This window comes from Erythrolamprus reginae, chromosome Z, assembly GCF_031021105.1.
Source record: "Erythrolamprus reginae isolate rEryReg1 chromosome Z, rEryReg1.hap1, whole genome shotgun sequence".
In the NCBI taxonomy this organism is placed as follows: domain Eukaryota; kingdom Metazoa; phylum Chordata; class Lepidosauria; order Squamata; family Dipsadidae; genus Erythrolamprus; species Erythrolamprus reginae.
The window spans coordinates 138,012,717-138,038,956 of record NC_091963.1 but is presented as its reverse complement, the minus strand read 5'-3'; the positions used below and the strand labels follow the sequence as shown (position 1 = coordinate 138,038,956).

Sequence of the window (26,240 nt, the reverse complement as noted above, 5' to 3'; positions counted from 1 at the left end):
TCACCTGTTACACCTCGGTGAGCCAAATGATGCTGCTGGGGAGCATGGGTGTTCCTCTATGTGATGATAGCAATAGCATTTAGACTTATATATCGTTTCACAGTGCTTTCACAGCCCTCTCTAAGCAGTTTACAGAATCATCATATTGCCTCCAACAATCTGGCTCCTCATTTTAGCCACCTCGGAAGGATGGAAGGCTGAGTCAGCCTTGAGCCCTGGTGAGATTCGAACTGCAGCAAGCGGTCAGCAAAAGCAGCTTGCAGTATTGCATTCTAACCACTGCACCACCACAGCCCATATACAGTGTTCCCTCGATTTTTGCAGGGGATGCGTTCCGAGACTGCCCGCAAAAGTTGAATTTCCGCGAAGTATAGATGCAGAAGTAAATACACTATTTTTGTCTATGAACAGTATCACAAGCCTTCCCGTAACACTTTAAACCCCTAAACTGCAATTTCTCATTCCCTTAGCAACCATTTAGATTATTACTCACCATGTTTATTTATTAAAGTTTATTAAAAAAAATATTTATTAAAGGTAGACGAAAGTTTGGTGATGACGTATGACGTCATTGGGCGGTAAAAACCGTGGTATAGGGGGGGAAACCGCAAAGTATTTTTTAAGTAATATCTTTGAAAAACCGTGGTACAGTGAACCCCCGATCATTGCGAGGGTTCCGTTCCAGGACCCCTAGCAATGATCGGGTTTTCTCGAAGTAGCGCTGCGGAAGTAAAAACACCGCATGCGCAGATGGTGTTTTTACTCCCGCAGCGCTAGCGAGGAGCCGAAGATTGGGGTTCCTGTTTTAAAACGTCGCCGCCGGCATGGGCGGCTTGCCAGCACGCCCCCCGGACCCCCAACCCGGGTTTGGGGGGCTGCTAGGAAGCCGCCCATGCTGGCGGCGACGTTTTAAAACAGCCACGCGGCTTTCCAATGAGTCCCGAAGACAAACGTCAAACTTCCGCGTTTGTCTTCGGGACTCATTGGAAAGCCGCGCGGCTGTTTTAAAACGTCGCCGGCGGCATGGGCAGCTTGCCAGCACCCCCCCGAACCCGGGTGGCCGGGCGAGCAGCGAGCGAACGGTGGGTGGCCGGGCGAAGGGCGGGCGAGTGGCGTGGGCAGGCTGCGGACAAGCCGTTTGCTCGGGCCGCTTCCCAGCTGAGTACTCAGCTGGGAAGCGGCCCGAGCGAACGGCGTGGGCGGGAGAAGGGCAGGCGAGCCGCGGGCGCGCGGGCAGGAAGGCTGCGGACAAGCCGTTCGCTCGGGCCGCTTCCCAGCTGAGTACTCAGCTGGGAAGCGGCCCGAGCGAAGCGGCAGCAGCGAGGAGTTTGCGTGGGCGGTGGGGAAACTCCTCGCTGATGCCCGCCAAGAGGGGGAAGACCTAGGGAAGCCGCCCAGCAGCTGATCTGCCCGGCGCCATCTACGCATGCCTGCCCATAGAAAAAAAAGGGCGCGCATGCGCAGATGGTGTTTTTACTTCCGGGTTCAAAAATCACAAATTAGCCGTTTCGCAATCATCGGGAGCGCAATACCCGGGGGATCACTGTATAGCCATTTCGCGAAGTTTGAACCTGCGAAAATCGAGGGAACACTGTACTCAGGAATCCACGATGTGGCCAACTGTTAATGGGATTAGAAACTCACAAACGAAGGCAAATAACAGGTGTTCCCCAGGTAAAGTTGGGGGTCAGTTATTGGGATCAGAGGTTTAGTCTTTGAACTTTCAGATTTGTGCTGGAGCTCATCCTCAGGTGAACAGAAAGGTGAGAGGGAAGTTCCCTGAAAATGGACTCCAGCACAAGACCGAAAACTCAGAAGACTTAAAGCTTTGGTCTCAGTGATCAATCCAGATTGGATCCTGCAGCGTTAAAAACGTGTCATGGCAATTAACACGGAGGCCACAGCGATATGATTTATACGCATGCACTAGGGCAGTGATGGCAAACCTGTGGCACGGGTGCCACATGTGGCACATGGAGTCATATCTGCTGGCACTCGAGCTGTTGCCCTAGCTCAGCTCTAACATGCATGTGTGTGCCGTCCAGCTGATTTTTGGCTCACACACAGAGGCTCTGGGAGGGCATTTTTGGCTTCCAGAGAGCCTGGATGGGTGGGTGGGAGGACATTTTTACACTCCCCCAGCTCCATGGAAGCATTTGAAGCCTGGGGAGGGTGAAACACGAGCCTACTGGGCCCACCAGAAATTGGGAAACAGGCTGTTTCCAGCCTCTAGAAGGCCTCCAGGGGTGGGGGAAGCTGTTTTCGCCTTCAGCAGGCCTTGAATTAGGGTGCGGGCATTTGTGCTTGCGCAATAGCGCGCGCACACACTTTTTCAGCACCCGAGGAAAGAAAAGGTTCACCATCACTACACTAGTGTCCTGCACTGGACATCTGTGCTGGCTATTCCCTGAGCTGTTTTGTACATCATATCACAGGTGACTTTTGGCTTCTCCACCCGAAATACCAGGAAATCAACACTTACTCAGGCACTGCCATCTTTGTATGGAATGAGTTCCCTCCATATTGAAAAACTTCCCGGCTCAGAGTGGGTGTCATTGTTGAAGATTTATTTCTATAATCATGAAATACAAATGCTTCCGCTTGACCCCAACAGCAGTCGTGCGGATAGATAAAGGAAATCTTTCGTGTGCCTGCCTCTGAATAACTTTGTTTTTCCCTCAGAATGTAGCATGCTGATTAAAGAATCAAAGTTTAATTCAGGGATTCGTAATATTTACGCAGGTGGCTCTGTTTGCATTTTGAATAGCATGCCAGAGACCATACACACACATACTCAGTAACAGATAGGACTGGGACAAAAGTATATAGTAAGTATTTGATATACTGTATTGAAAGTAGGTAAAAAGTGCATATACATGTGTGTGTATGTGTGTGTTTGTGTGTGTGGAGATGGGTTGCTCCCTGTTCGCTTGTATTACTACCGGTAGTGGGAATTTCCCACCACTTGCTGAACTGGAAGTGATCGCGGATTGGCCAGCCCCCTGAACCTGCTCTAATGGCAGTGCCTACAGCTTATTTTTGGCTTCTGCGCATGCACAGAAGCTGTTTATTGCTTCTGTGCAGGTGCAAAAGCTTGGGTTTTGGCACTGCGCATGCAGCACATGCCCACGTGGTGCGGGAGAAAGTGAACTGACAGCAAGGTAAGTTAGAACTCAGTTCTAGCAGTTCAAGCAATGGAAACCGCAACTTGCAGAAATGTTGCTGTTGTTGGTTGCAAAGTGTCCGACTCATCACGGCCCCATGGGCTACGTTCCTCCAGGCCTTCCTGTCCTCTACCATCCCCTGGAGTCCATTTAAGCTCACGTCAACTGCTTCAGTGACTCCGTCCAGTCACTTCATTCTTGGTCGTCCCATTCTTCTTTTGCCCTCATTCGTTCCCAACATTGGGCTCTTCTCCAGTGAGTCTTTCCTTCTCATTAGGTGGTCAAAGTACACTGCTCAAAAAAACAAAGGGAACACTTAAACAACAGAATATAACTCCAAGTAAATTAAACTTCTGTAAAATCAAACTGTCCACTTAAGCAACAATGATGGACAATCAATTTCACATGCTGAAACTTTTTACGGAACAAAGTATTCAATGAGAATATTGCATTCATTCAGATCTAGGATGTGTTATTTGAGTGTTCCGTTTAATTTTTTGAGCAGTATATTTGAGTTTCATCTTCAGGATCTGGATTTGGATGCATTCAGAGGGAGGCTGGCCAGTCATCTCTCTGAGGTGCATTCATTTGGATTCTGCTGCTGAGGAATCAGAAATACAAGTAGTCCTTGACTTATGACAGTTCATTTAGTGATCACTCAAAGTTACAACAGCACTGAAAAGGGGGGACTTACGACCATTTTTCACAATTCCTATTCTTATAGCATCCCCATAACCTTGTGATCAAAATTCAGATGCTTGACAGATGATTCATACTTATGACGGTGGCTATGTCACATAATCACTTTTTGTGTCCTTCTGATGAGCAAAGTCCATGGGGAAGCCAGATTCACTTAACGACCGGGATACTAACTTATCAGCTGCTGTGGATCACTTAATCACTGTGACAAGAAATAATATAAGATAGAAGGAAAGCCACTTAACAAATTTTGGGCTCTGTAACTCAGTGATGGAATTCAACCAGTTCGGACTGGTTCAAGCAAACCAGTAGTGACGACCTGCTATATTGCTGTGGGTCTTATGTGACATGCATGCGCAGATGGGATGTGTGCACGAATTGCCCTTTTGTTTGACATGGACAGTGTATATAAGTGAATTGCCATGTTTTGTGACACCGCACATATCTGCGTGGTCACATTTCCAATGCTGGGCTAACTGGTTGTTACAGTACGTGAAGCCCATCTCTGACTCTGTTGTGGTCGTAAGTCGAGGACTACCTGGAATTCTTTCCGATTCTGCCAGTCATTGTCAATAATTGTCTCCTTTTGGCCGTCCTTCCTTCCTCCCAGGTGCTGTGACAAGCGGCTTTGGACATACATTGACTTGAGCCATCGGAAATCTATCACTCCCTCCATGCTGAGCGGAATCATCCGAAGACAGCCAGCCAGTCTTGATCTGAGCTGGACCAACATCTCCAAGAAGCAGCTAATGTGGCTCCTCAACAGGTTGCAAGGTATTTGGGGGATGAGTTGGGGATGTGGGGGGAGAGATGAAGTGGTAGCCAGACACTTCCTTCTTTGGATCACTTACCGTATTTTTGGGAGTATAAGATGCACCTTAGTTTTGGGGGATGAAGACAAGGAGGAAAAAAAATCTGTCTCTGCCTCTCAGCAATTTGCCTCCTAGCAAATAGTACAGATCATATGCACTGCTTGCTGTGTATTTCTGTGCATGTGTGCCTGACCCATAAAAATAGCAAAGAATTGGAGGAATGTACATTATGGCAGTATATCAATGCCAGAAAGTTTTCTTAAATGTAATCACACAAACTCCTCCCAATTATTTAAATAGATCTACTTCAAACATGATTAAGTCAGGGTTTAACTCAGACGCCTTAGATTAATACTAAAACAGGGCACTACTACATTTCAGACTATACTTGTACAGATGCTGTTAAAATTGATGTGACTTTCTGGAAGTATACATTATTCTTTGCTATTTAAAAGAAGATACAAAAGCACTGGGCCTCTTCAGATCAAGCATTTATGTTAAAAAGCTTCTTCATCTTGTTAAGTTGTCTAGAACAGTGTTTCCCAACCTTTTTTGAGCCGCGGCACATTATTCATGTTTTCAAAATTCTGGGGAACACTGAAGGGGGGGGGGGCGGGGGGGCTAAAGAAAAGTTTGGACAAAAAAAATATCTCTTCCTCCATTTCACTCTATTTCTCCCTCCCTCTTTCTCTCCCTTCCTTCCCTTCTTTCTCTCCATCCCTCTTTCTTTCTTTCTTCCTCTTTTTTGCTCTCTTTCTCTCTCCCTCCTTCCCTCCCTCTGTCTTTCCCTCTCCCTCCTTCCCCCCTTTCTCTCTCTCTCTTGCTTTCTTTCCCTCTCTTTCTCTTGCTTTCTTTCATTCTCTCTCCCCTCCTTTTTCTCTCTCTCTCTTTCTCTCTCGTTCACCACGCCAGCAACAGAGAGAAAAAGAAAGAGCGAGAGAAAGCCGGAGAGAGAGTGGAGTGCGCAGCAGCCATCAGCCTCCTCGCCCTCCCAGACGTCCCCAGCGCCCGGCCTCACGCCCCCTCCCGTTAGCCCGGCCGAAAGCCACACAGTCCCGGACTCCCGGATTGCTCGCTTCTCCGGCCAGCGCGGCGCTTTCCTGGGCAGATGGCTTTGCTGACCGGAGAAACGAGCGATCCGGGAGTCCGGGACTGTGTGGCTTTGCGCCATGAAGAGAAAACGGCAGCAGGGAAAAGTCGGCCGTTTTCTCTTCATGGCGCAAAGCCACACAGTCCCGGACTCTCGGATTCCTCGCCCCAAGGCAGGAGGCGGTGGCGGAGAAGAGTGGGCGGATCGGGCGGGCAATGGGGCAGGACGGAGAAGCCAGGGGCGCGTATGGCCGGAGGCACCGTGGGGAGCAGGGGCAGGGTGGTGCGGCAGTAGGAGTAAAGGGAGCCGCGGCTGCCCCTGCCTCCCCACGGTGCCTCCGGCCAAACGCGCCCCTGGCTTCTCCGCCCTGCCCCATTGCCCGCCCGATCCGCCCACTCTCCTCCGCCGCCTCTCGCCGCGGCACACCTGATGATGTCTCGCGGCACACCAGTGTGCCGCGGCACACCGGTTGGGAAACGCTGGTCTAGAACAATAATAAATCAGTCTTTAAAAATGAGTCTAACAATTTGAACCTTCTATAGACATTTATAGTTATTGACTTACCTCCTTGCATCCAGTTTCAGCAGTGTGATTAGCACAAGAAAATAAAATTCTGCCTCTCCTTCCCAGCAATTTGCCTCCTTGCAGATATAGTTTTACTCTAGCACATAGCCTGCCTGCAGCTCCAATCAGATGAGGGTTGGGAAGCTGATAATCAGTGTCTTGGCTTAACAGGCTCTGTTCTGTTTGCTGCAAGGTGATAGAAGCCAGGGGGGGGGGGGAAATCTGTGGGGTGGCTACATTTGGTGTAGAAGGTGCACTCAAGATTTTACCCTCTTTTGGCGAATAAAAAGGTGTGTCTTATACTCCAAAAATACGGTATATTTTATTTCTAAATCTGGTTGCTCAAGGGTTTGACAATTCTGCAAAACTCCCAGATACCATCCAGAGATGAGAATTCACCGGTTTAAAAAAAACCAAACTGGCCAAAATCACTGCTGGTATTCTTTGGTTTAGAACCATTCGGTTAGTGACCATTTTAAGTTAAAATGGCACCGAAAAAGAAGTTGCTTATGATTGGTTTTCTCACTTAACAACCACTGCCACAACCCCGTGGCCACATTATCAAAATTTGGATGCTTGGCAATTGTCTCATATTTATGACAGTTGCAGTGTCCAGGGGTTCTGTGATCCACTTTTGTGACCTTCCGACCAGCAAAGTCATTGGGGGAGCCAGATTCACTTAACAAGCATGTTATTAACTTAACTGCGGTGATTCACTTAACAACTGTGGCAAGGAAGGTTGTAATATGGGGCAAAATTCGTTTAGCAAATGTCTCACACAGCAACAAATTTTGGGCTCTATTGCAGTTGTAAGTCAAGGGCCAGCTAGAGTGAAGCCAAATCTCATCAGATTTGAATTCCACTTAGAACAAGGATGTGTTTGAATCAAGAAATGCAGATTCAAAAGGTCATTCCAGAAAATTCAACTCTGCATATTTATTTAAGAAAAAGTGAATCCAGCGGCCTTGTTTTAACCTCAACAAAGCCCTCAAGGCTCCCTCTCTTTAAGCTGGTTTAACCCTTTAGGATTGGGGGAGCATTCGCAGTCTGAAGACCCTGCACTTTGTGTTAATCTGGATGGATTAAAAGGTAATTGAACGGTCTAGGCTTTAAGGGACAGATAGCCAGAATTTCTGGGCATGGGAAATTTCTTAACTTGAATCAAATTCAAGAAGCAAAGAACCTGCGCCGGCAAATTTCCACTGCAGTAATGACACCGGATGCCCATATAGTCTGCATTGGTTGCCAATCAGTTTCCAGTCACAATTCGAAGTGTTGGTTATGACCTATAAAGCCCTTCATGGCACCGGACCAGATTATCTCAGGGACCGCCTTCTGCTGCACGAATCCCAGCGACCAGTTAGGTCCCAGAGTGGGTCTTCTCTGGGTCCCATCAATTAAACAATGTTGCTTGGCGGGACCCAGGGGAAGAGCCTTCTCTGTGGCGGCCCCGACCCTCTGGAACCAACTCCCCCCAGAGATTAGAATTGGCCCCACCCTCCTTGCCTTTCGTAAGCTTATTAAAAGCCACCTCTGCCGCCAGGCATGGGGGAACTGAGATACTCTTTCCCCCTAGACCTTTACAATTTTATGCATGGTAGGTCTGTATGTATGTTTGGTTTTATAATAAGGTTTTTTAATTGTTTTAATATTGGATTGTTATATGCTGTTTTTATTGCTGTTGTTAGCCGCCCCGAGTCTGCGGAGAGGGGCGGCATACAAATCCAATAAATAATAATAATAATAATAATAATAATAATAATATAGCATATGGCTGAGAACTTAATGTAATACCACTTATAAAGCCCTAATATTTTATTTATTTATTTATTTATTTATTTATTTATTTATTTATCAGATTTATATGCTTTCCCACTCTGAGGACTCGGGGCGGCTTACAACATATAAAAAGATAATGTACATTGAAATCCAATTAATTAAAGTTAAAAATCTAAAATCAGAAAACCAATTAACATTCACACATTCAGTCAACAAACCAACCATACATACATTGGCCAGGGGGCCGTGTCTAATGACCCCAGGCCTGGTGGCACAGATGAGTCTTCAGACTCTTACGAAAGGCGAGGAGGGTGGGAGCAGTATGAATCTCCAGGGCGAGTTGATTCCAGAGAGTTGGGGCCTCCACAGGGAAGGCTCTTCCCCTAGGTCCCGCCAAGCAACATTATCTAGTTGACAGGACCTGGAGAAGGGGGACCTAACCGGTTGCTGGGATTCATGCGGCAGGAGGTGGTCCCGCAAGTAATCTGGTCCCATGCCGTGTAGGGCTTTATAAGACCACACCTAGCTAGAGTGCTGCATCAAATTTTGGTCACCACACTATAACATACTATAAAAAGATGTTGAGACTCTAGAAAGAGTGCAGAGAAGAGCAACCAGGGTGATTAGGGGGCTGGAGGCTTAAACATATGAAGAATACTTGCAGGAACTGGGTATGACTAGTTTAATGAAGAAAAGAGGAGACATGATAGCAGTGTTCCAATATTTGAGGAGCTGCCACAGAGAGGAAGGGGTCAAGCTATCTCTAAAGCATCTGACGGCCGGACAAGAAATAATGGATGGAAACTGATCAAGGAGAGATTCAACCTAGAAAAAGGAGAACTCTTCTGTCAGTGAGAACAATCAACCAGTGGAACAGAAGTTGCCTTCGGAAGTTGTGAGAGCTTCATCACTGGAAGTTTTCAAGAAGAGGCTGGACTGCCATCTGTCAGAAACGGGGTAGAGGGTTGGGCTAGATGACTTCCAATTCTTTTAATCTGTAGGTCACGTAGCTCAGTTGTAAGACAAGTCCTCAGTTTGAGGACAAGAGCCAAAGCAGGAGAGCCATCAGAAAAGTATTGGCCCACAAGAGAGAGAAGAGCATTACAGCAAACCTCATATAGTAGGGATTTATAGTAGGGATCACAACCTAGTGGGCTGTGACTATTTGCAGCTGGGCCATGGAAATGGCCAAGCATATGCGTGTGCGCTGTCCATTTCTATGAACAGGCGTAGGTACATGCTTCTTCTGGAAATGGAGCCACGCACGCTCGCGCTTGATGGCCATTTAAATGAACTGTTGCCTGCCCTGCTCTCTCCTGCCAATCCGCAAAGCCAGAAATGTTGGGGAACTGTGTCGTATGGGACAGAATGTTATCTGGGAGCCAGGAATCAAAATTTTGGGGGTAGAAAGGTGAGTTCATGGTGGGACTTCAGGGGAAGGAGATATGGGTTGGGGTTTTTCTTAGAAGCGGAGAGAAATAGCGTGTTTGTAAGCTTCTCTTTCTCTCAACAGGCCTTAAGGAGCTCATCCTAACAGGCTGCTCTTGGTGCTCAGTGTCGGCCCTTGGCACCGCCAACTTCCCCTCCCTACAGCTCCTAGATTTGCGTTGGATTGAGGATGTCAAGGATTCTCACCTCCGCGAGCTGCTCTTGCCTGCCACAGATGCCAAGCCTGGTAAAGCTGCCTGTAGCGGAGGAAACAGTCTCTAGGACAGACGTAGGGCAGGGATAACGGGGCCACGTTTATTTTTTTTCTTCCCATCCCAAGGAAGTGGAAAAACCTGCCCGCCAATCCATACATACCTCTGGCACCACCACCCCTTTTTTTTTTACTTTCCCCACAGTAAAGAAGTTTTGTAAAATACCTAGATGTGAGAACGGCTGAAATCTTGCGGGATGTTGACAATGCTGCATGAAATCTCTCAAAGCTTTGCCGATCTTTCAAAGTGGTTTTGCGGAGGCAGGCTGAATGTAAACCTCTAGAAAAATTGCCAGCCCACACTGTGAGTTGACCAACTTTGGCTGTACTCAAAACAGGACGCTGAGTTGCAAACTAGCCAACTCAATTTTAACCTGTCTCATGACAACCTAACCCATAATAAGGGCAGTTTATGATTCAGAGTATTACGTGGGCCTTCGCATTGAGTTGTTGGGTACCATCAATCACCAGAGAAGTCAGGAGATCAAAGGTAGTACGGTATGAAGAGTTACTGTAAGTGTAAGCTCTGTACAAGAATCTGAACTATTAATAGTTAAACCAATTTGCCGGAAAATAAGAATTCACGATGAATTGGACTTAGATATCTTGTGGGTGCAGAGGGATTCATGACCGTTGACACGTTTGACTCCCTCCATCCTCCCTCGGGTTCAGCCTGGTCATCACCTAAAGGTATTGTAAGATCAGAAGGAATGACTGGGAACACCTAGTGAAGTCCTCTACAATAGGGGTCTCCAACTTTGGCGACTTTAAGACTGGTGGACTTCAACTCCCAGAATTCCTCAGCCACTTTTGCTGGCTGAGGAACTCTGGGAGTTGAAGTCCACAAGTCTTAAAGTCACCCAGGTTGGAGACCCCTGCTCTACCACACAGAGGTGAACCAGTTAAACCATCCATGGTAAGGGGCTTGTCCAGCCTCTTCTTCAAAAACTCTAGAAATGGAAGACCCGCAGGTATGCAGATCTTGCCACCAAGATGTCTCTCCTTATATTCAGACAAAACGTAATGAATTTGATTATTCTGCAGATCTTCTGATCTACCACAGTGTGGGGCTCTGGTGCAGCCGTTGCCCTGGTCCATGTGTCTGAGCTGCTAAGGCCAAGCCACCTTCCCCTAGCATCAGTGCCCAATCTAAGACACTTCTCTGCACATTAAGGCTTGGAGCTCATCGTGTCTGGCATAGGATTGCCTGCAACCTCCACCTCAGCTATTGTGTCTCAGAAATCTCTCCACTCACACAGGGGCCTTTGGGTGCACTGCAGGCTGGAGTAGCCCAGTCTGAATTTTTGATCTGTGAACTGGAGTGTCCCAAGCCTGAACAGCCATAGATGCTGCTGCATATTTACTTGAGGCACCAAGCCCAGTGTCCATTTTCCGTGCCCCCAGGAGCCTTCAAATTTAGGCTGCTAAAAGTGCTAGAGGTGGCTATCCTGAAGCTCCCTCAGCACATCTGGGGTCCCACTCACCCTATATTGCTATTGGCAGGTGGCTGGGAGAGGCAGCAGGGCAGAAATTCTTCTTTCACGGCCCTCCTGTAGGGATGAGGTGAGCAAGAGCTGGAAGCCATGGGAGAAGGCTAAGAGGATCCTTCCCTGCACTGCTGGCTGAGTGCTTCCAGGCTGGAAAGCTTCAGCAAAAGGATTTCTTGCGCTGGAAATCCTTTTCCTTGGAGTTTTTCCGGAGCATGCCACATCTTCATGGACACTGAGGAACATCCCAAATTAATTCTGTCAAGTTTGAGGCAGTGGTGAAATCCAACTTCTTTTTTTACTAGCTGGGCGTGGCTTGGTGGGCATTGCAGGGGAAGGGTACTGCAAAATCCCCCTTCCCTACCCACTCCTGGGGCAAGGATACTGCAAAATCCCCCTTCCCTCCTCAATCCAGAAGAAGGATATTGCAAAATCCCCATTCTCTCCCCACTCCAGGGGGAAGGATACTGCAAAATCTCCATTCTCTACCCACTCCAGGGGGAAGGATACTGCAAAATCCCCATTCTTTCCCCACTCCAGGGGGAAGGATACTGCAAAATCCCCATTCCTTCCCCACTCCAGGGGAAAGGATACTGCAAAATCCCCATTCTCTACCCACTCCAGGGGAAAGGATACTGCAAAATCTCCATTCTCTACCCACTCCAGGGGAAAGGATACTGCAAAATCCCCATTCTTTCCCCACTCCAGGGGGAAGGATACTGCAAAATCCCCATTCCTTCCCCACTCCAGGGGAAAGGATACTGCAAAATCCCCATTCCTTCCCCACTCCAGGGGAAAGGATACTGCAAAATCTCCATTCTCTACCCTCTCCAGGGGAAAGGATACTGCAAAATCTCCATTCTCTACCCACTCCAGGGGAAAGGATACTGCAAAATCCCCATTCTTTCCCCACTCCAGGGGGAAGGATACTGCAAAATCCCCATTCCTTCCCCACTCCAGGGGAAAGGATACTGCAAAATCCCCATTCCTTCCCCACTCCAGGGGAAAGGATACTGCAAAATCCCCATTCTTTCCCCACTCCAGGGGGAAGGATACTGCAAAATCTCCATTCTCTACCCACTCCAGGGGAAAGGATACTGCAAAATCCCCATTCTTTCCCCACTCCAGGGGAAAGGATACTGCAAAATCCCCATTCCTTCCCCACTCCAGGGGAAAGGATACTGCAAAATCCCCATTCCTTCCCCACTCCAGGGGAAAGGATACTGCAAAATCCCCATTCTTTCCCCACTCCAGGGGGAAGGATACTGCAAAATCTCCATTCTCTACCCACTCCAGGGGAAAGGATACTGCAAAATCCCCATTCTTTCCCCACTCCAGGGGAAAGGATACTGCAAAATCTCCATTCTCTACCCACTCCAGGGGAAAGGATACTGCAAAATCCCCATTCTTTCCCCACTCCAGGGGAAAGGATACTGCAAAATCTCCATTCTCTACCCACTCCAGGGGGAAGGATACTGCAAAATCCCCATTCTTTCCCCACTCCAGGGGAAAGGATACTGCAAAATCTCCATTCTCTACCCACTCCAGGGGGAAGGATACTGCAAAATCCCCATTCTTTCCCCACTCCAGGGGAAAGGATACTGCAAAATCCCCATTCTCTACCCACTCCAGGGGGAAGGATACTGCAAAATCTCCATTCTTTCCCCACTCCAGGGGAAAGGATACTGCAAAATCCCCAGTCTCTCCCCACTCCAGGGGAAGGATACTGCAAAATCCCCCTTCCCTCCCCAATCCAGAAGAAGGATATTGCAAAATCCCCATTCCCTCCCCACTGCTGGGGGAAAGATACTACAAAATCCCCATTCCTTCCCACTCCAGGGAAAGGATTCTGCAAAATCTCCATCCCTTCCCACTCCTGGGGAAGGATATTGCAAAATCCCCATTCCTTCCCCACTCTGGGACCAGCCAGAGGTGATATGTACCGATTCTCCAAAGTACTCAAAATTTCCGCTAGATTTCAATTTCTCCAGAACCTGCTTGATTTCACCTTTAGTTTGAGGGCATCCAATGCATCTAGTTGGGGGGAGCCAGGTAGCCTCTTCATTTTAGGGGGGGAAATCAGATCGACTCTGTGGTCCTAGTCACTCCAGTGAAACAAATGTGTATCGTTTTGGCCAGGCCTGTTAAAATAAGCATTCCAAGTCCTGCACCTGTGGTTTAGGGCAAAGGTCCTGGCTTGTCCCTTGAGGGCTCATTCCCCCCATCTGTATTCTGACCCTGCTAGGACAGACAGACAGTCGGGGCCGGCTCCAGAATGTCTCCGAACTACGGCTCTCCGGTCTGGACATCACTGATGCATCTCTGCGCTTGGTAATCCGGCACATCCCTCAGCTTGCCAAACTGGACCTGAGCCACTGCAACCATGTAGGTGACCAGTCTGTTAACCTGCTGACCGCTGCTAATTCTCCACTCCGAGAGACCCTCGCTGAACTCAACCTCACCGGTGAGTTGATACCTACTGCTTGAATGGGTGCCGAATCGATGCAGCCGCCTGAGAGAATAGCAGTTCAGTGTAGTGGTTAAAGGAATTGAACATCTGTCCCAATGTTTCTCAACATTTTTTCTTTCTTCTTCCATAGCATGCTTGCAGCCCTGTTTTTATCCTGTCGCCCCTTGTCCAGGTCCCATTACCACATATTGTCTTTGGTTAATATTGATTGTCCTTGATTTAAGATGACAATTTGGAACTGGATCTTGTGCTGCAGTTGTTAAGTCAACCAGGCCCAATTTTACAGCAGTTTTTATTTAAGTCGTTAAGCAAACTTCACAATTATTAAATGAATCTGCTTAACAGCTATCATGACTTACAACTGTGATTCCAGGCACAATCTATGGTCATAGATTAGGATTACCTGTAGAGGCCATGACATTGTCCCATGTGCCACCTGTTGTCTGCGTTCCTAAGAATGTGCCTGTTGCTAATTAGTTGGGTAAAATTGTCTTTTCCCCTATAAAAGCAGCCCCAAATCCTGCGTGGTTTCCTGAGCCAGACCCTATCTCCCCACAGCAGGATCCAAGCAAACCATTGCTATCTCATGATCTCAGAACATGGTCTCAAACCAATGTTATTTCATGACCTCCTGACATTTGCTGGGCCAGAGGTTAGAATGCAGTATTACAGGTAAACTGCCCACAGTCTGGAGTTCTCACTGATAGGGCTCAGTGTTGACTCATCCTTCCATCCTTTCTAAGTCAGTAAAATGAGGACCCAAATTTTGGCAGCAATATACTATATGAACTGCTTAGAGAACACTCTATAAAGAAGTGGCCCCAAACCTTTTCAGTACCATGTGTTAAGGAATGAGCAGAGTGACCCTTCAGTTACCAAGGATGCTCAGAGGAAACGTGGAGGCCTAGCAGATATCCAGCTGATAACTCAGAGATATGAATAATGGTTCAGTAAGATAAACCAGATGCATTAAGTGTATAAATATTATTTTATCTTAGTCAAGAGCAATCCTAGTCATAGAGTTAAATCAGTCAATATATATACAATACTATATCTTACTTGTTCAGCTTACAAATACATAAACCAGCATTTAACACAAAGAAGTCACAGAGAACGTAACTAATAGCAGAGAATAAACAGGGGGGGGGGGCTTCTAGCTCCCTCTAATGGCTAACTGCAACACTAACTCTTAAAGCTATAGTGATATAATTCATTTAAACATGGGTTGATAGTTTGTTTATATACTGCCCAAAAAAATAAAAGGAACACTCAAAGAACACATCCTAGATCTTAGTGAATGAAATATTCTCATTGAATATTTTGTTCTGTACAAAGTTGAATGTGCACACAACATGTGAAATTGATTGTCAATCAGTGTTGCTTCCTAAGTGGACAGTTTGATTTACTTGGAGTTATATTGTGTTGTTTAAGTGTTCCCTTTATTTTTTTGAGCAGTGTATATTGCTAAACCCAACCAGTTATGTACTAGGGACCAGTTCCCATGGAGACAGGTTATTCCACGGACCGGAGGGAGTTTGATTTTACATGCTGCGTGCATCCCACGGATGGGGCTCGGCTTGCTTGCACGGGCCTGGTTCTGGCATGCTGAGGACCACGGCTCGTCCACGGGCCAAGTGTTGGGAACCCCTACTCTAAAATACTGCGGGAGAATATATAAATCTTATTGCTATTCCTTCTTCCTGCCCTGACAGGATGTAACCGGCTGACGGATCAGTGTCTGCCCCTTTTCCGCCGCTGCCCACGCCTCTCCCGTATCGACCTGCGTTCCTGTCACCACATCACGACGGAGGCCTGTGCCCGATTTGCCGAGGACTCGGTCTCCAACAGTGGCGCCGTGCCCCCCACCCCTGGCGCACCCTCACCTCCTTTTCGTTGCCCCGAGGAGAAATTGCTGCTAAAGGACAGCTAATACTCGCCCTGGGGTGGAGGCACAGAAAGACTCAACTTCACCAATCCGACCGTCGGACACGGACTCTGAGAGAACCTTTTTACTTAAAGCCATGCACTGAACCAGAGTGGCATCTCCACCCTCTTACTTGTGCAGCAGGGGAGGGGAGCGGGGTGTTCGTACCCCCTTCCCCAGGCCTAGCCCGCTGAGGGCTGGGTGGCCTTTTGCTCCACCCACTTCTTCCTGGACAGCCACGGAGTAAGTGGGGGTCCGAGGTAGCCTTGTCGCTTTACAATGCTGGGGAAATGCGTATTCCTCCCACCATGCACTGCGTCGTCGTCCCCTCTCTCCCCCCTCCCCTTCTTCCAAATATCCTTCTGTGCCACCATTGGTACACCCCGCTATCTCGGGGCGGCAGGGGAGGGTGGGAGTTGACATTCAGCCTTGAAATGGTGGCTTGGGAGGAAGGCAGCTTCTTTTGATGGGGTCGGATAGATTAACAGCGTGGGGTTTTTTTTTCCAGCCCCATCCCTCGCCCAATGCAAATGTGCACTCCATCCTCATCGGTCCTCCCTCTTCCCACATGCTGCCTTGATTATTTTTAAAGGGTGCTTGTGTGTGTGTGCGTGCTTGTCAGCCTGCCCCCCCCAGTTCCTTTTCCTCTCTTCCCAGTGGTGCATCAGCAGTGTGGTTTTCCAAGGGGGCCAAGCAAGAACCAGGCAGCTGATTCCCAGATTCCTTTGCCCTGGTCTTTTCTCCCCACTGTGGCTCCCTCCTGCCTCTTTTCCACAGCACGGGGTGGTTCCTGGAGCCGTATCACATCCATTTGATCTGCTTCCTGCCCTACGTACCCTTAATTCTCTCCTCTCCCATCAGTTGGGAGGCCAGAAAAACATCTCCATAGGTATCCTTCCCTCTAGAATCTCTTCTCCTCACTCTTCCTTCCCGGTATGCAGCTGAGACCTCCTGGGGGTGCAGCCCCCCGAAATGTTGACTCCTGGTGCCTCACTGGATGCCCACACCTGTGAAACACATCTGCTGCATTCCGTACGCACAGTGTACCTGCTGCTGTCTTGTTTATGCATCAAACCTACATATGCATGCGCTCGCAAGCCACACGTGTGGACGCAGTCCTTTCGCCAAGCTTTGGCCCTCTCCCCCTTTACCAACTTTCATCCCAGACACACACGCACACATAAACACACACGTCAGTGTGTGTCTTCGCTGCTTTGGACCAGTGTGGACTGCAGGTGAGGAGATAGAAGAGTTTTGCTTAAGGAGCAAAATGACAAGGCAGAATGCTTTGTCAAAAAGAAAGGTGTAAAACTAAACTTGTAGCATGTGTGAAAGGGAGGCGCTATCTCCCCCCCCCCCCCCATCTCACTTGGCATGTGTTGGCATGAGGAAAGGTCTTAAAATTCCGCTCTTCCCTCTGCCTCTAAGACCCCTCAGCTCTTGGGCAGTGTGTCTGCTCAGCCCAGTGTTTCTCGAGCATTAAAATATGGGGGCTTCAACTCCCAGGATTCCTCAGCCAGCACGAATTCTGGGAATTGAAGTCCACATGTCTTAAAAAATTGCTGAGGTTGAACTCTCCCCCCCCCCCCCCTCACAAATGTACAGTATTGTTTCATGTCCCTGGGCTTTTTACCTGGAGGAAATTCTCTCCCAGGCTGTTTTGATCCCACCTTTGGCAGGTTGCAGCTCTCTCTATTCAAACTGTGTTTGCATCACCTTCTGTGGAACGGCTTTTTCACAAGGCTTCCCGGCACTTCTTCCCAGAAAGGGTGCTTCCTTCCTGTTTCTCTTAGAAATTCTCTTTTTTTTTCTATTCTGGACAGAAAAAAAATCCTCGCGGCTTCCCTCCCCCTCTCCTCCCCTCCGACCTTCCCTTTCCTTCTTGGTTTTTATTATTTTGGGCCCTAAGCTTTAATAACCACTTTGGGGACAGTGAGGGGAGGTCTGCCTGCATTCCTTACCCACAGTGCCAACTATGGTTGAGCAGGAGTCGGCTGGGCCTTTTCTTAATTCCGGCCGCTCTCCGCAGCCTCCAAATCTCAAACTTGAAGCCCCCCCCCCCCCCCCAATTTGGGTGTGCGTGTGTGTGCTTGGGTATGTATGCATGTGGGATTCCTCCCCCCTCTCTATTTTCTTTTAAAGGTGAAGGGTGGAGAGAAATACTGTAGAAAAGAAAAAGTGGTGCAAAACGAATGTCCTGGACCGATGCAGGGCCTGCCGTCGGTCATTTTTTGCTCCTCCTGCTTGGAGATGGGAGCATGTTGCGCAATGCTGCTCTCTCCATCCCTTTTGGGCCACGTTCGTCTTTTGGGTCAAGTGGGGACTCATTCTTCCTAACAAAATAGGTGCCCAGTTCTGTTCCATTTCTCTTTTCATTCTTTCATTTGTCCTCTCCTGTCTTTCCCACCATCCCATTTTATTTTATTTTACTGCCGTCCTTTTTGCGTTGCTAGAAACGGTCTCGGCTGGATTGGGGGAAGTGCAGCAAAAGAGATTGTTCATCCAGTCCAGCGACCCTCCTCTCTCTTGGCTAGAATAGGATTATAATTTTTTTGTTGTCCCCCCCCCCTCTTTTTCAAAAAGTTCTTCTTTCCTCCCTTCCTCTTCCCTCCCTTCTCTTTCCTCTCTTCCTCTCCCTTTCTTTTTCCTTCCCTTGCCCTGCCCGTCATACTTCTGACCCTGTGCTACATCTGGATTTTTTTCAGATGGCATCAGACAGGCACCGCCTTTCTCTGCGTCTTGGTGGGGGTGAGGATGGCACAAGACTGATTTAAAATTTGGTCACATATCCTTTTTTATTTCTTTTAATATATACTTGAACGTTCATTTGTTACTAAAGCATTACTTGAAAAAAAAACGCAGCGATAGCTTGTGGAATCGGAGGCGAGGTTTTAGGTGTTGGGTTGTGTTTTTTTTATTATTTTTACGGTTCTGTTGGGTGCTTTTTTAAATTGTTTTGAGAATATTGGTTTTGTTGTTTCCTTTTTTTATTTTTTTATTTTTTATTTGTCTGATTCAACGAAATCCTTCCCTCTCACTCCATTAACCAAAGAGGGACAAGGTACCTTAATTGTTTCTCCCTCCTCCAACTCCATTTCTGGAGGGTTTCTTTTTCTCTCTCTCTTTCTCTCTCTCTCTTCTGCCTCGGAGTGTTCTGTCCTTTACTCGCAACTCTTAACGGAACAAGTATTAAAACAATTTTGAGGAGTGGAAGCTTTGGGGCTACGTTTGGGTGGAAATATTGTATATTTGAGGGAGGGTGTCAATGTCTCTTTTCCAGACCTTATGGCACAGCATAAATATGTACTGTATAGCCTGTTCCTCAATTTAGTGATCCTGCCCATGTCCCATTCCCACACTCCATGGTGCAAACAAGGAATCTGAGTTTGACTCCTCACAACCAGCCTCCTCATTGGTTTGGGGCCTCCATTCTTTGTTTCTCCTTCGTGTAAAAGGAGATGTGTACACTAAGAGGGAAGAGCCATCTAGATCCAGATATTTAGAGAGGGGGGGGGGCTGCCATGGTGACCCTCCCACCTCGTCTGCTTCTCCTCAGAAGAGGAGGGAAGTGCTTTTTTTCAAGCATATCGTTTGAGGGTTTTTAAATTTTTTTACCATTGTCTTTTTTTTTTAAATGGATGTTTATCTCTTGAAGAAAAAAGAAAAAGAAAAGAAAAATACCTCAGGTTTAAAAAAAGAAACGGTGAAGAGTGAGAGGGAAAATGTGGGAATGCCATCCCAGGGTTTGCATTACTCTTCTAGAGTGAAGGTGGGGCAGTTACGGCCCCTTTTGAATCCATGAACGTCAACTGCCAAAAGTCGTGAGGCAGCCATGTTGGCTCGTAAATTCTGGGAGTTGGAAGTCCCTGGGTCGTAAAGGGGCCATCACTGCCAACTCCCTGCTATAGATTTCCGCTTTAGGGACTGCACATGTTGGGCAGGAAGCCCACTACACCGGTGTGGAGAGGCATCCATGGCTCAGTGCTGGGTAGAGATGGACACAAGTGATCGCTCTTCCCTTCCATCGCCCTAACCCTCACCTCAGTTTTCCTCACCCATTATCACTCCAAAGACAGGCGCTTGCATCAGGGAGCAGGCCCGTCTCAATCCGAGTGGAAAAGGAACACGGAGAAACGTGTCTGGTGTCTCTAACCCCCGATTTAGCTTCAGAAAGTATTCCAAGACTCCCATCAACCTTGAACCTCAGTTGTGTCGGAGTCTATATCCTGGTGTTTTCAACCAGCCTGTTTGTTGGCTGCAAATGGTAGATGTCGTGGTCCACCATCCCTTAGAGAAGATCACGTTGGGTACGGCTGAGCTATTCCAATAGGTCTCCCCAACCCACAGAAACACACACACAAACATGCCCCACGCATCCCCCCCCCCCGCTCAACTCAGTGGACCAAAGCTGTATTTCCACCGCCAATATCATCTCCCGCCAATTGTTTACCCTCCAGCTACAAACTTTAATCTTCAATAGACTCTTATTGCTCCTCACCTAGAAATCAAGACAAAGACTGCTGGGGATGGGAAAGAAAGCAAGGGGGTGAAATTTAAAAAAAAAGTGTAAAAATCCAATTTTTGGAGCGATGCGTCTCCGTGTTGTTTGACCTACATATCTCCATCCCGGCCCCTTGGGACTCTACACGTGGGGAGGGAGGGGGAAGTGAGACCAGGTTCCAATCTGAATTTCAGGGGTTCGATTATTGTATAATAACTGTTTGCTATATAAACAAAAAAAAAAAAAATCAAAAAAACCCGGAAGTGTTTTGATCTTAAAAGCCTGTTTTTCATTATTCCCTCCCCCTTCCTTTTACACACATATCATGCACATTCAAAACATATATTCCTTTCTATCTCCTTGCAAAAGAAATGTTGTGAATAAAAAGAAATGTTTCGGGGGGAATGTTAATTATTATTTTCTTTTTTAATTTTCAATGGGTTTCTATTTTATATTTTCTGGAAATATTTTTTTATAAACTCTTCTTTTGGTTTTTTCAAAGGTTTTATTTTGGTTTTTTTTCCGTTACTGTTATTGTTAGCAATGCTGCCTTGGGGGGGGGGTGTTCTGGTTCAGGGACTGATGGTACAGGAGATACCTTTAATCAGTTAAATTAAAATTGAAGGAAAGCCATAGGTGTGAATCTGTACCCTGTTTCTTTTAAGGCAAAGGTCATCAAACTTGTCAACTTTAAGATTTGTGGACTTCCAGAATTCTCCAGCATAGCTGGTTGGAAAATTCTGGGAGTTAAAGTCCACAATTCTTAAAAGTTGCCAAGTTTGGGGACCCCCTGCTTTAATGGGTGCCTCTCTTAGATTTCTGTAACAGTTGTCATTTGCAGGAAGAAGTCACAACACGAGACAAAAAGGTTCTCCATATTTGCACCAAAATTAGGCACTTCTCAAGGGGTAATTCTAAAGAGGAGGGCAAGGGGGGCCAGTGAGATACCGGCCCTTGTTTTGGATTAAATGTGTGTCTTGAAAAAAGCCAAGGATGATGGACAAAAGTATCCTTTTCTCACAACAGCCTTCTGGGGAATAGATTGAGGTGACAGCTGCTACTGCACTGTAACTCAGTTCATTTTAGGAACAATTAGAAGTTTTACAGGCCTTAGGCCTCTCTTAGGCCTTAGTGTTACACACTGGATGTGTTTGCATCAGGGGTGGGTTCCTCCCAGTTCGAACTGGTTCGCCCGAACTGGCAGCAACCCACTGGTGATGTCACAATGATGTTACCAAGCTGGATGGATTGATGGCAGTCCATGGACACCGCCATCTCCTTTATTTAAAAAAAATTTAAAAAAAAATTGTGGATTTTTCCTTCTGAGTATGCACAGAAGCCAAGATTCTGGCACTGTGCATGCGTCTACATTTTGTTCTCGGCTTTATTTGTTTGTTTTTCATGATTGTGCTGGTTCCCCCCCCCCCGCCCCATTCCCGGACCTTGCTGTGGCCCCTCCACCATCCTCACCAAGCTCGCCTGGCTGGCTAAGCCACCAAGGCCTGTTGCGGCTCCATTCCAGATCGCACTGCCTGCAGCCTAGTTGCCATGGGGCCCCCGCTGTCCCCACCAGGCTCCCAATCTTGCCATCCACGCCTAGTGGCAGTGGGGAAGGCATGCTAGACCTCATGAGGAACTGACACTTGGAACAGTTTTTGGAGCTGGTTGGAGAGGACCGCTCCTCGGCCCTAGGTCTGCATTTTCAAGCCTGGGCTGTTGCAATAGTTTTTAGCCCAGGCTTGAAAACAAGCTCCAAAACTGATCCAAAGTCAGTTCTTTGTGGGCACTGAAAGTACCGGCCTTCAACCAGGCTGTTTCTCTGTGTAAGTCCCATCCGGAAAGCCAGGCAGAGAGCAACGGGTTGAATACTGTTTCTCTCTGGCGCAGCACTTTCCAGACCTAACCAGGACCCAAATCGCAGTGCTGCGAAAGACCCTCTCATAAAACAAAAAGTAATGTTTAGGTAGTTGGTTCCAGAAGGAATTTATTTATTTATTAGATTTTTATGCCGCCCTTCTCTGAGGACCTGGGGCGGCTAACAGCATATAATATAACAATGCAGTACAATGGCAAATCTAATTAAATTTAAAATTACAATCTAAAAATCCAATATTGAAAAACCAATCATACCAGTTCAATCATGCAATGTTAGTAACAGTTAGGAAAGAGATTTAGAATAGAGTCCATAGAAGAAATGAGTGACTTCTATGACCAATATGTTAAAGGGGAAGAAGAACAAGATAGTAAACAGGAGGGGGAGGGAAGGAAGTTTGGAGGAGCAAAGATCAGAAGAGAAATTGTTAGAACAGGAGAGAAGAGAGAGGATTTATTTATTTATTTATTTATTTATTAGATTTGTACGCCGCCCCTCTCCGGATAATAGAAACGAAAGAGAAGGAATGACAGCTCATGCAGAATTAAGGAAAGGGCCCAAAAGAACTATCAAAGTGAGAAAGAAATGAAGGAGAAATACATTTAATCTCACTGAACATAAATGGTTTGAACTCCTCAATTAAAAGGAAGAAAATACTGTACTGATCAGATATTATTTATTTTATTTATTATTTATTTATTATTTGGATTTGTATGCCGCCCCTCTCCGAAGACTCGAGGCGGCTCACAACAAGTGTAAAACAAATCATAAATAATTCAATTAATTAAAATATTTAAAGATTTAAAAAAACCCATATGCTAACAGACACACACACAGGCATACCATGTATAAATTAAATGTGCCCAGGGGAGATGTTTAGTTCCCCCATGCCTGACGGCAAAGGTGGGTTTTGAGGAGTTTACGGAAGGCAGGAAGAGTAGGGGCAGTTCTGATCTCCGGGGGGAGTTGGTTCCAGAGAGTCGGTGCCGCCACAGAGAAGGCTCTCCCCCTGGGGCCCGCCAACCGACATTGTTTAGTTGACGGGACCCGGAGGAGGCCCACTCTGTGGGACCTAATCGGTCGCTGGGATTCGTGCGGCAGAACGAGTTATAAACAGAATGCAGACGTTACATGCCTTCAAGAGGTCCAGATTAAAAGAGAACATGGTAACATATTTGAATACTCAGAACTATGCCAAAAAAAATCACTTACAGTCAGACGCCATTTTGAAACACTGCTGCAGCTATGTTATCTGTCTGAAGAAACACAAAATGTATACACACACTCCTGACAATTCAAATAATGTATATCTAAAGTTTTGCATTTGTACCATTACTGTAGGCTGAGGGGGGGAAATGCGGTGCATTACTTTCTAGGCGATCCTCATATGTTGTTGTTTTTTTTAAATACCTCAGATGAAGATTATTAAAAAATAAAGAAATGGTTGCAGATGTGCCAAAAAACCCCACAAGATTCTAGGAGGATTAAAAACATAGTCATAATCCTCTTTAAATGTATTACTATTAGTTGTGTGATGCTTTGGCAAGGCTTAGCTTATTATTATCATTTGAAGTCAGCCTTTCCACTTTACCTGGGACATGTGGAAGATCAACTCCAAACAGTATTTAATCTACCCCATTAGAAGGTGTGTGGGGCGGGGGAGAGAATTAGCCAAAATAAGAAAACCAAGCTGGCAGCATTGGCCAACACCCCAGAGGATAGGCACAGGATACAGAAAGATCTAGACAGACTTGTACAGTGGGCCGAAATGAACAAAATGAAGTTCAATGTAGAGAAAAGTAAAATCCTGCACCTAGGCAAAAAAAAACACCCCAAAACATGCATACAAACTGGGTGAAACCACACTCACCATAAGTGACTGTGAAAGGGATCTTGGAGTCTTGGTGGATAACCAGCTAAACATGGGCCAGCAATGTGCAGCAGCGGCTAAAAAAGCCAACACAATCCTAAGCTGCATGAACAGGGGGATACACTCCAAGACCAGAGAGGTAATAATACCACTCTACAAGGCCCTGGTCAGACCGCACCTGGAGTATTGCATCCAGTTCTGGTCACCACACTTCAAAAGAGATATAGAGACTCTGGAAAAGGTGCAGAAAAGAGCAACTAAAATGATAAAGGGACTAGAGACCAGGCCATACGAGAAAAGGTTGCTAGAACTGGGCATGGATAGTCTAGTAAAAAGAAGGGCTAGGGGGGACATGATAACTCCCAGAATTCCTGAGCTAGCATGATTGGCTCAGGAATCCTGGAAATTGAAGTCCACAAGTCAAAGGGTTCCGTTTTTTTAACTCAGTTGTAGATTAGGGATGTTAGTACCTTATCTCTATGAATTTTTATCAGATTTTCCTTTGATTTAACTCATGTCGGACTCTCCTTCAAGGAATAATTTATTCAGGTAAGGTTACATGTCATAAGGCTGGTTAGCCAGTCCACTGGCAAGAACCGCCTTTAAAATGAGAACTGTTCTGTCCAAGGAAATTTGCATACTGGCCGCTGCCATTTGAATACCAACTGCTGATTGGATAGCTGCTGCCAGTTTTAAATGGCTGTCATAGCCACACCTACCTTGTTGAACTTTTTTTAAAAGTGTGCCGTTATTTTAGGGTGCTTCTTGTGCCCAGCCTGTTAGCAATCACTTGCTGCGGTTCCAGTTAATTGTTAATAACGTGTCCAGCCCGGTGTACCTGATTTAACTACAATGTGTCCAGCCTGGTTTACCGATCTAACAAGAACACTAAACCAAACATCAAACCAGACCAGATCTCACCCACACAAAAGATGTATTATATTATATACCAATCAGATAATAGAAAAGATTCCATCATTCTGCTAAAGCACCATGATTCAACATTCACGTTACTTCTACTGTACGGGGAAAAATACTTCAGGTTTATATCCTGACACTTTCTTCACCCCTCAAGGAGGAAGTAGAGGCAGAATGACTTCTGTTTTTTGCTAAGAAGGAAAATTCTTAAGAAAAGTCAACATACTTTTCTAATTTTCGGAAGCACTTGTTCCCCTTGCAAAACAAGACAAAGGTTGTTGGGTGACAAGCTACAAGCCAATGTTCTCTGGCAAATCTGACTTTGCAGAATGAGGTTTTAGGAACCTGCTTAAATAGGACATGAACCAGGGGTGAAATGCTACCAGTTCGGCCTGGTTCAGGAATACAGTGTTCCCTCGATTTTCGCGGGGGATGCGTTCTGAGACCGCCTGCGAAAGTTGAATTTCCGCAAAGTTGAGATGCGGAAGTAAATACACTATTTTTGGCTATGAACAGTATCACAAGCCTTCCCTTAACACTTTAAACCCCTAAATTGCAATTTCCCATTTCTTTAGCAACCTTTTAGATTATTACTTACCATGTTTCTTTATTAAAGTTTATTAAAAAAATATTTATTAAAGGTGGATGAAAGTTTGGTGATGATATATGATGTCATCAGGCAGGAAAAACCGTGGTATAGGGGGAAAAACCGCAAAGTATTTTTTAATTAATATTTTTGAAAAACCGTGGTATAGACTTTTCGCGAAGTTCGAACCCGCGAAAATTGAGGGAACACTGTACTGGTAGTGATGGCCGCTGGTGGTTCGAACTGGTAGCGGCTGTAGCGTGAGACTCCGCCTTGATGCCATCATTTTTTTAAAAAAAAACCTGCATAGCACAAGTGAAATGAGCATACACACACAAATTGTGTGCTTCTGAACTTGTAGGGAAGGTAAGTAGATTTCATCGTGGACATGAACTAATGTAGGCTGGTAGAACTATCAAAGTTGACAGCAAAAAATCCAAGGTTTAATTTCTGTTTCCTCCGGATAAGGATGGGGAAGAGTTTCTTCTGAAATCTTGCTGAGATTTTTTTAAAATTTATTTATTTATTTATTTATTTATTTATTTATTTATTTATTTATTTATTTATTTAATATTTTTTTAAAAAATGCAGCTCTTCTCCTTAGACTCACCTTCTTATCTGGACAATATTGAGCCTAATGGACAAGAAGGTCTTGCTGTCTTGGAGGTAGCTGTGTCTTCCATTATGCATCTGTTTTCACGAATAGTGGTTGAACTTGTGCGCCGTGTCCAGTTGTGTCTTGCTACATTTTGTGAGTCCTAGGAGAAACAACTAAGGATCATGTGGGTATCTTGAGGCAAAACA

General features: G+C 46.3%; 1 protein-coding gene across 2 annotated transcripts in view; it reads left to right on the top strand.

Annotated features, from left to right (window-relative positions):
* Positions 1-19,366, top strand: part of FBXL19 (F-box and leucine rich repeat protein 19) — a 50,602-nt gene extending 31,236 nt beyond the window's left edge. For both annotated transcript variants that reach the window (XM_070726800.1, XM_070726801.1), the window contains 4 exons: positions 4,474-4,637; positions 9,622-9,783; positions 13,540-13,758; positions 15,477-19,366. In XM_070726800.1, the coding sequence (XP_070582901.1) occupies positions 4,474-4,637; positions 9,622-9,783; positions 13,540-13,758; positions 15,477-15,694 (763 nt within the window). In that variant the 3' untranslated portion in view covers positions 15,695-19,366. The remainder of the gene's footprint in view (positions 1-4,473; positions 4,638-9,621; positions 9,784-13,539; positions 13,759-15,476) is intronic.
* The last annotated feature ends 6,874 nt before the right edge of the window (positions 19,367-26,240 follow it).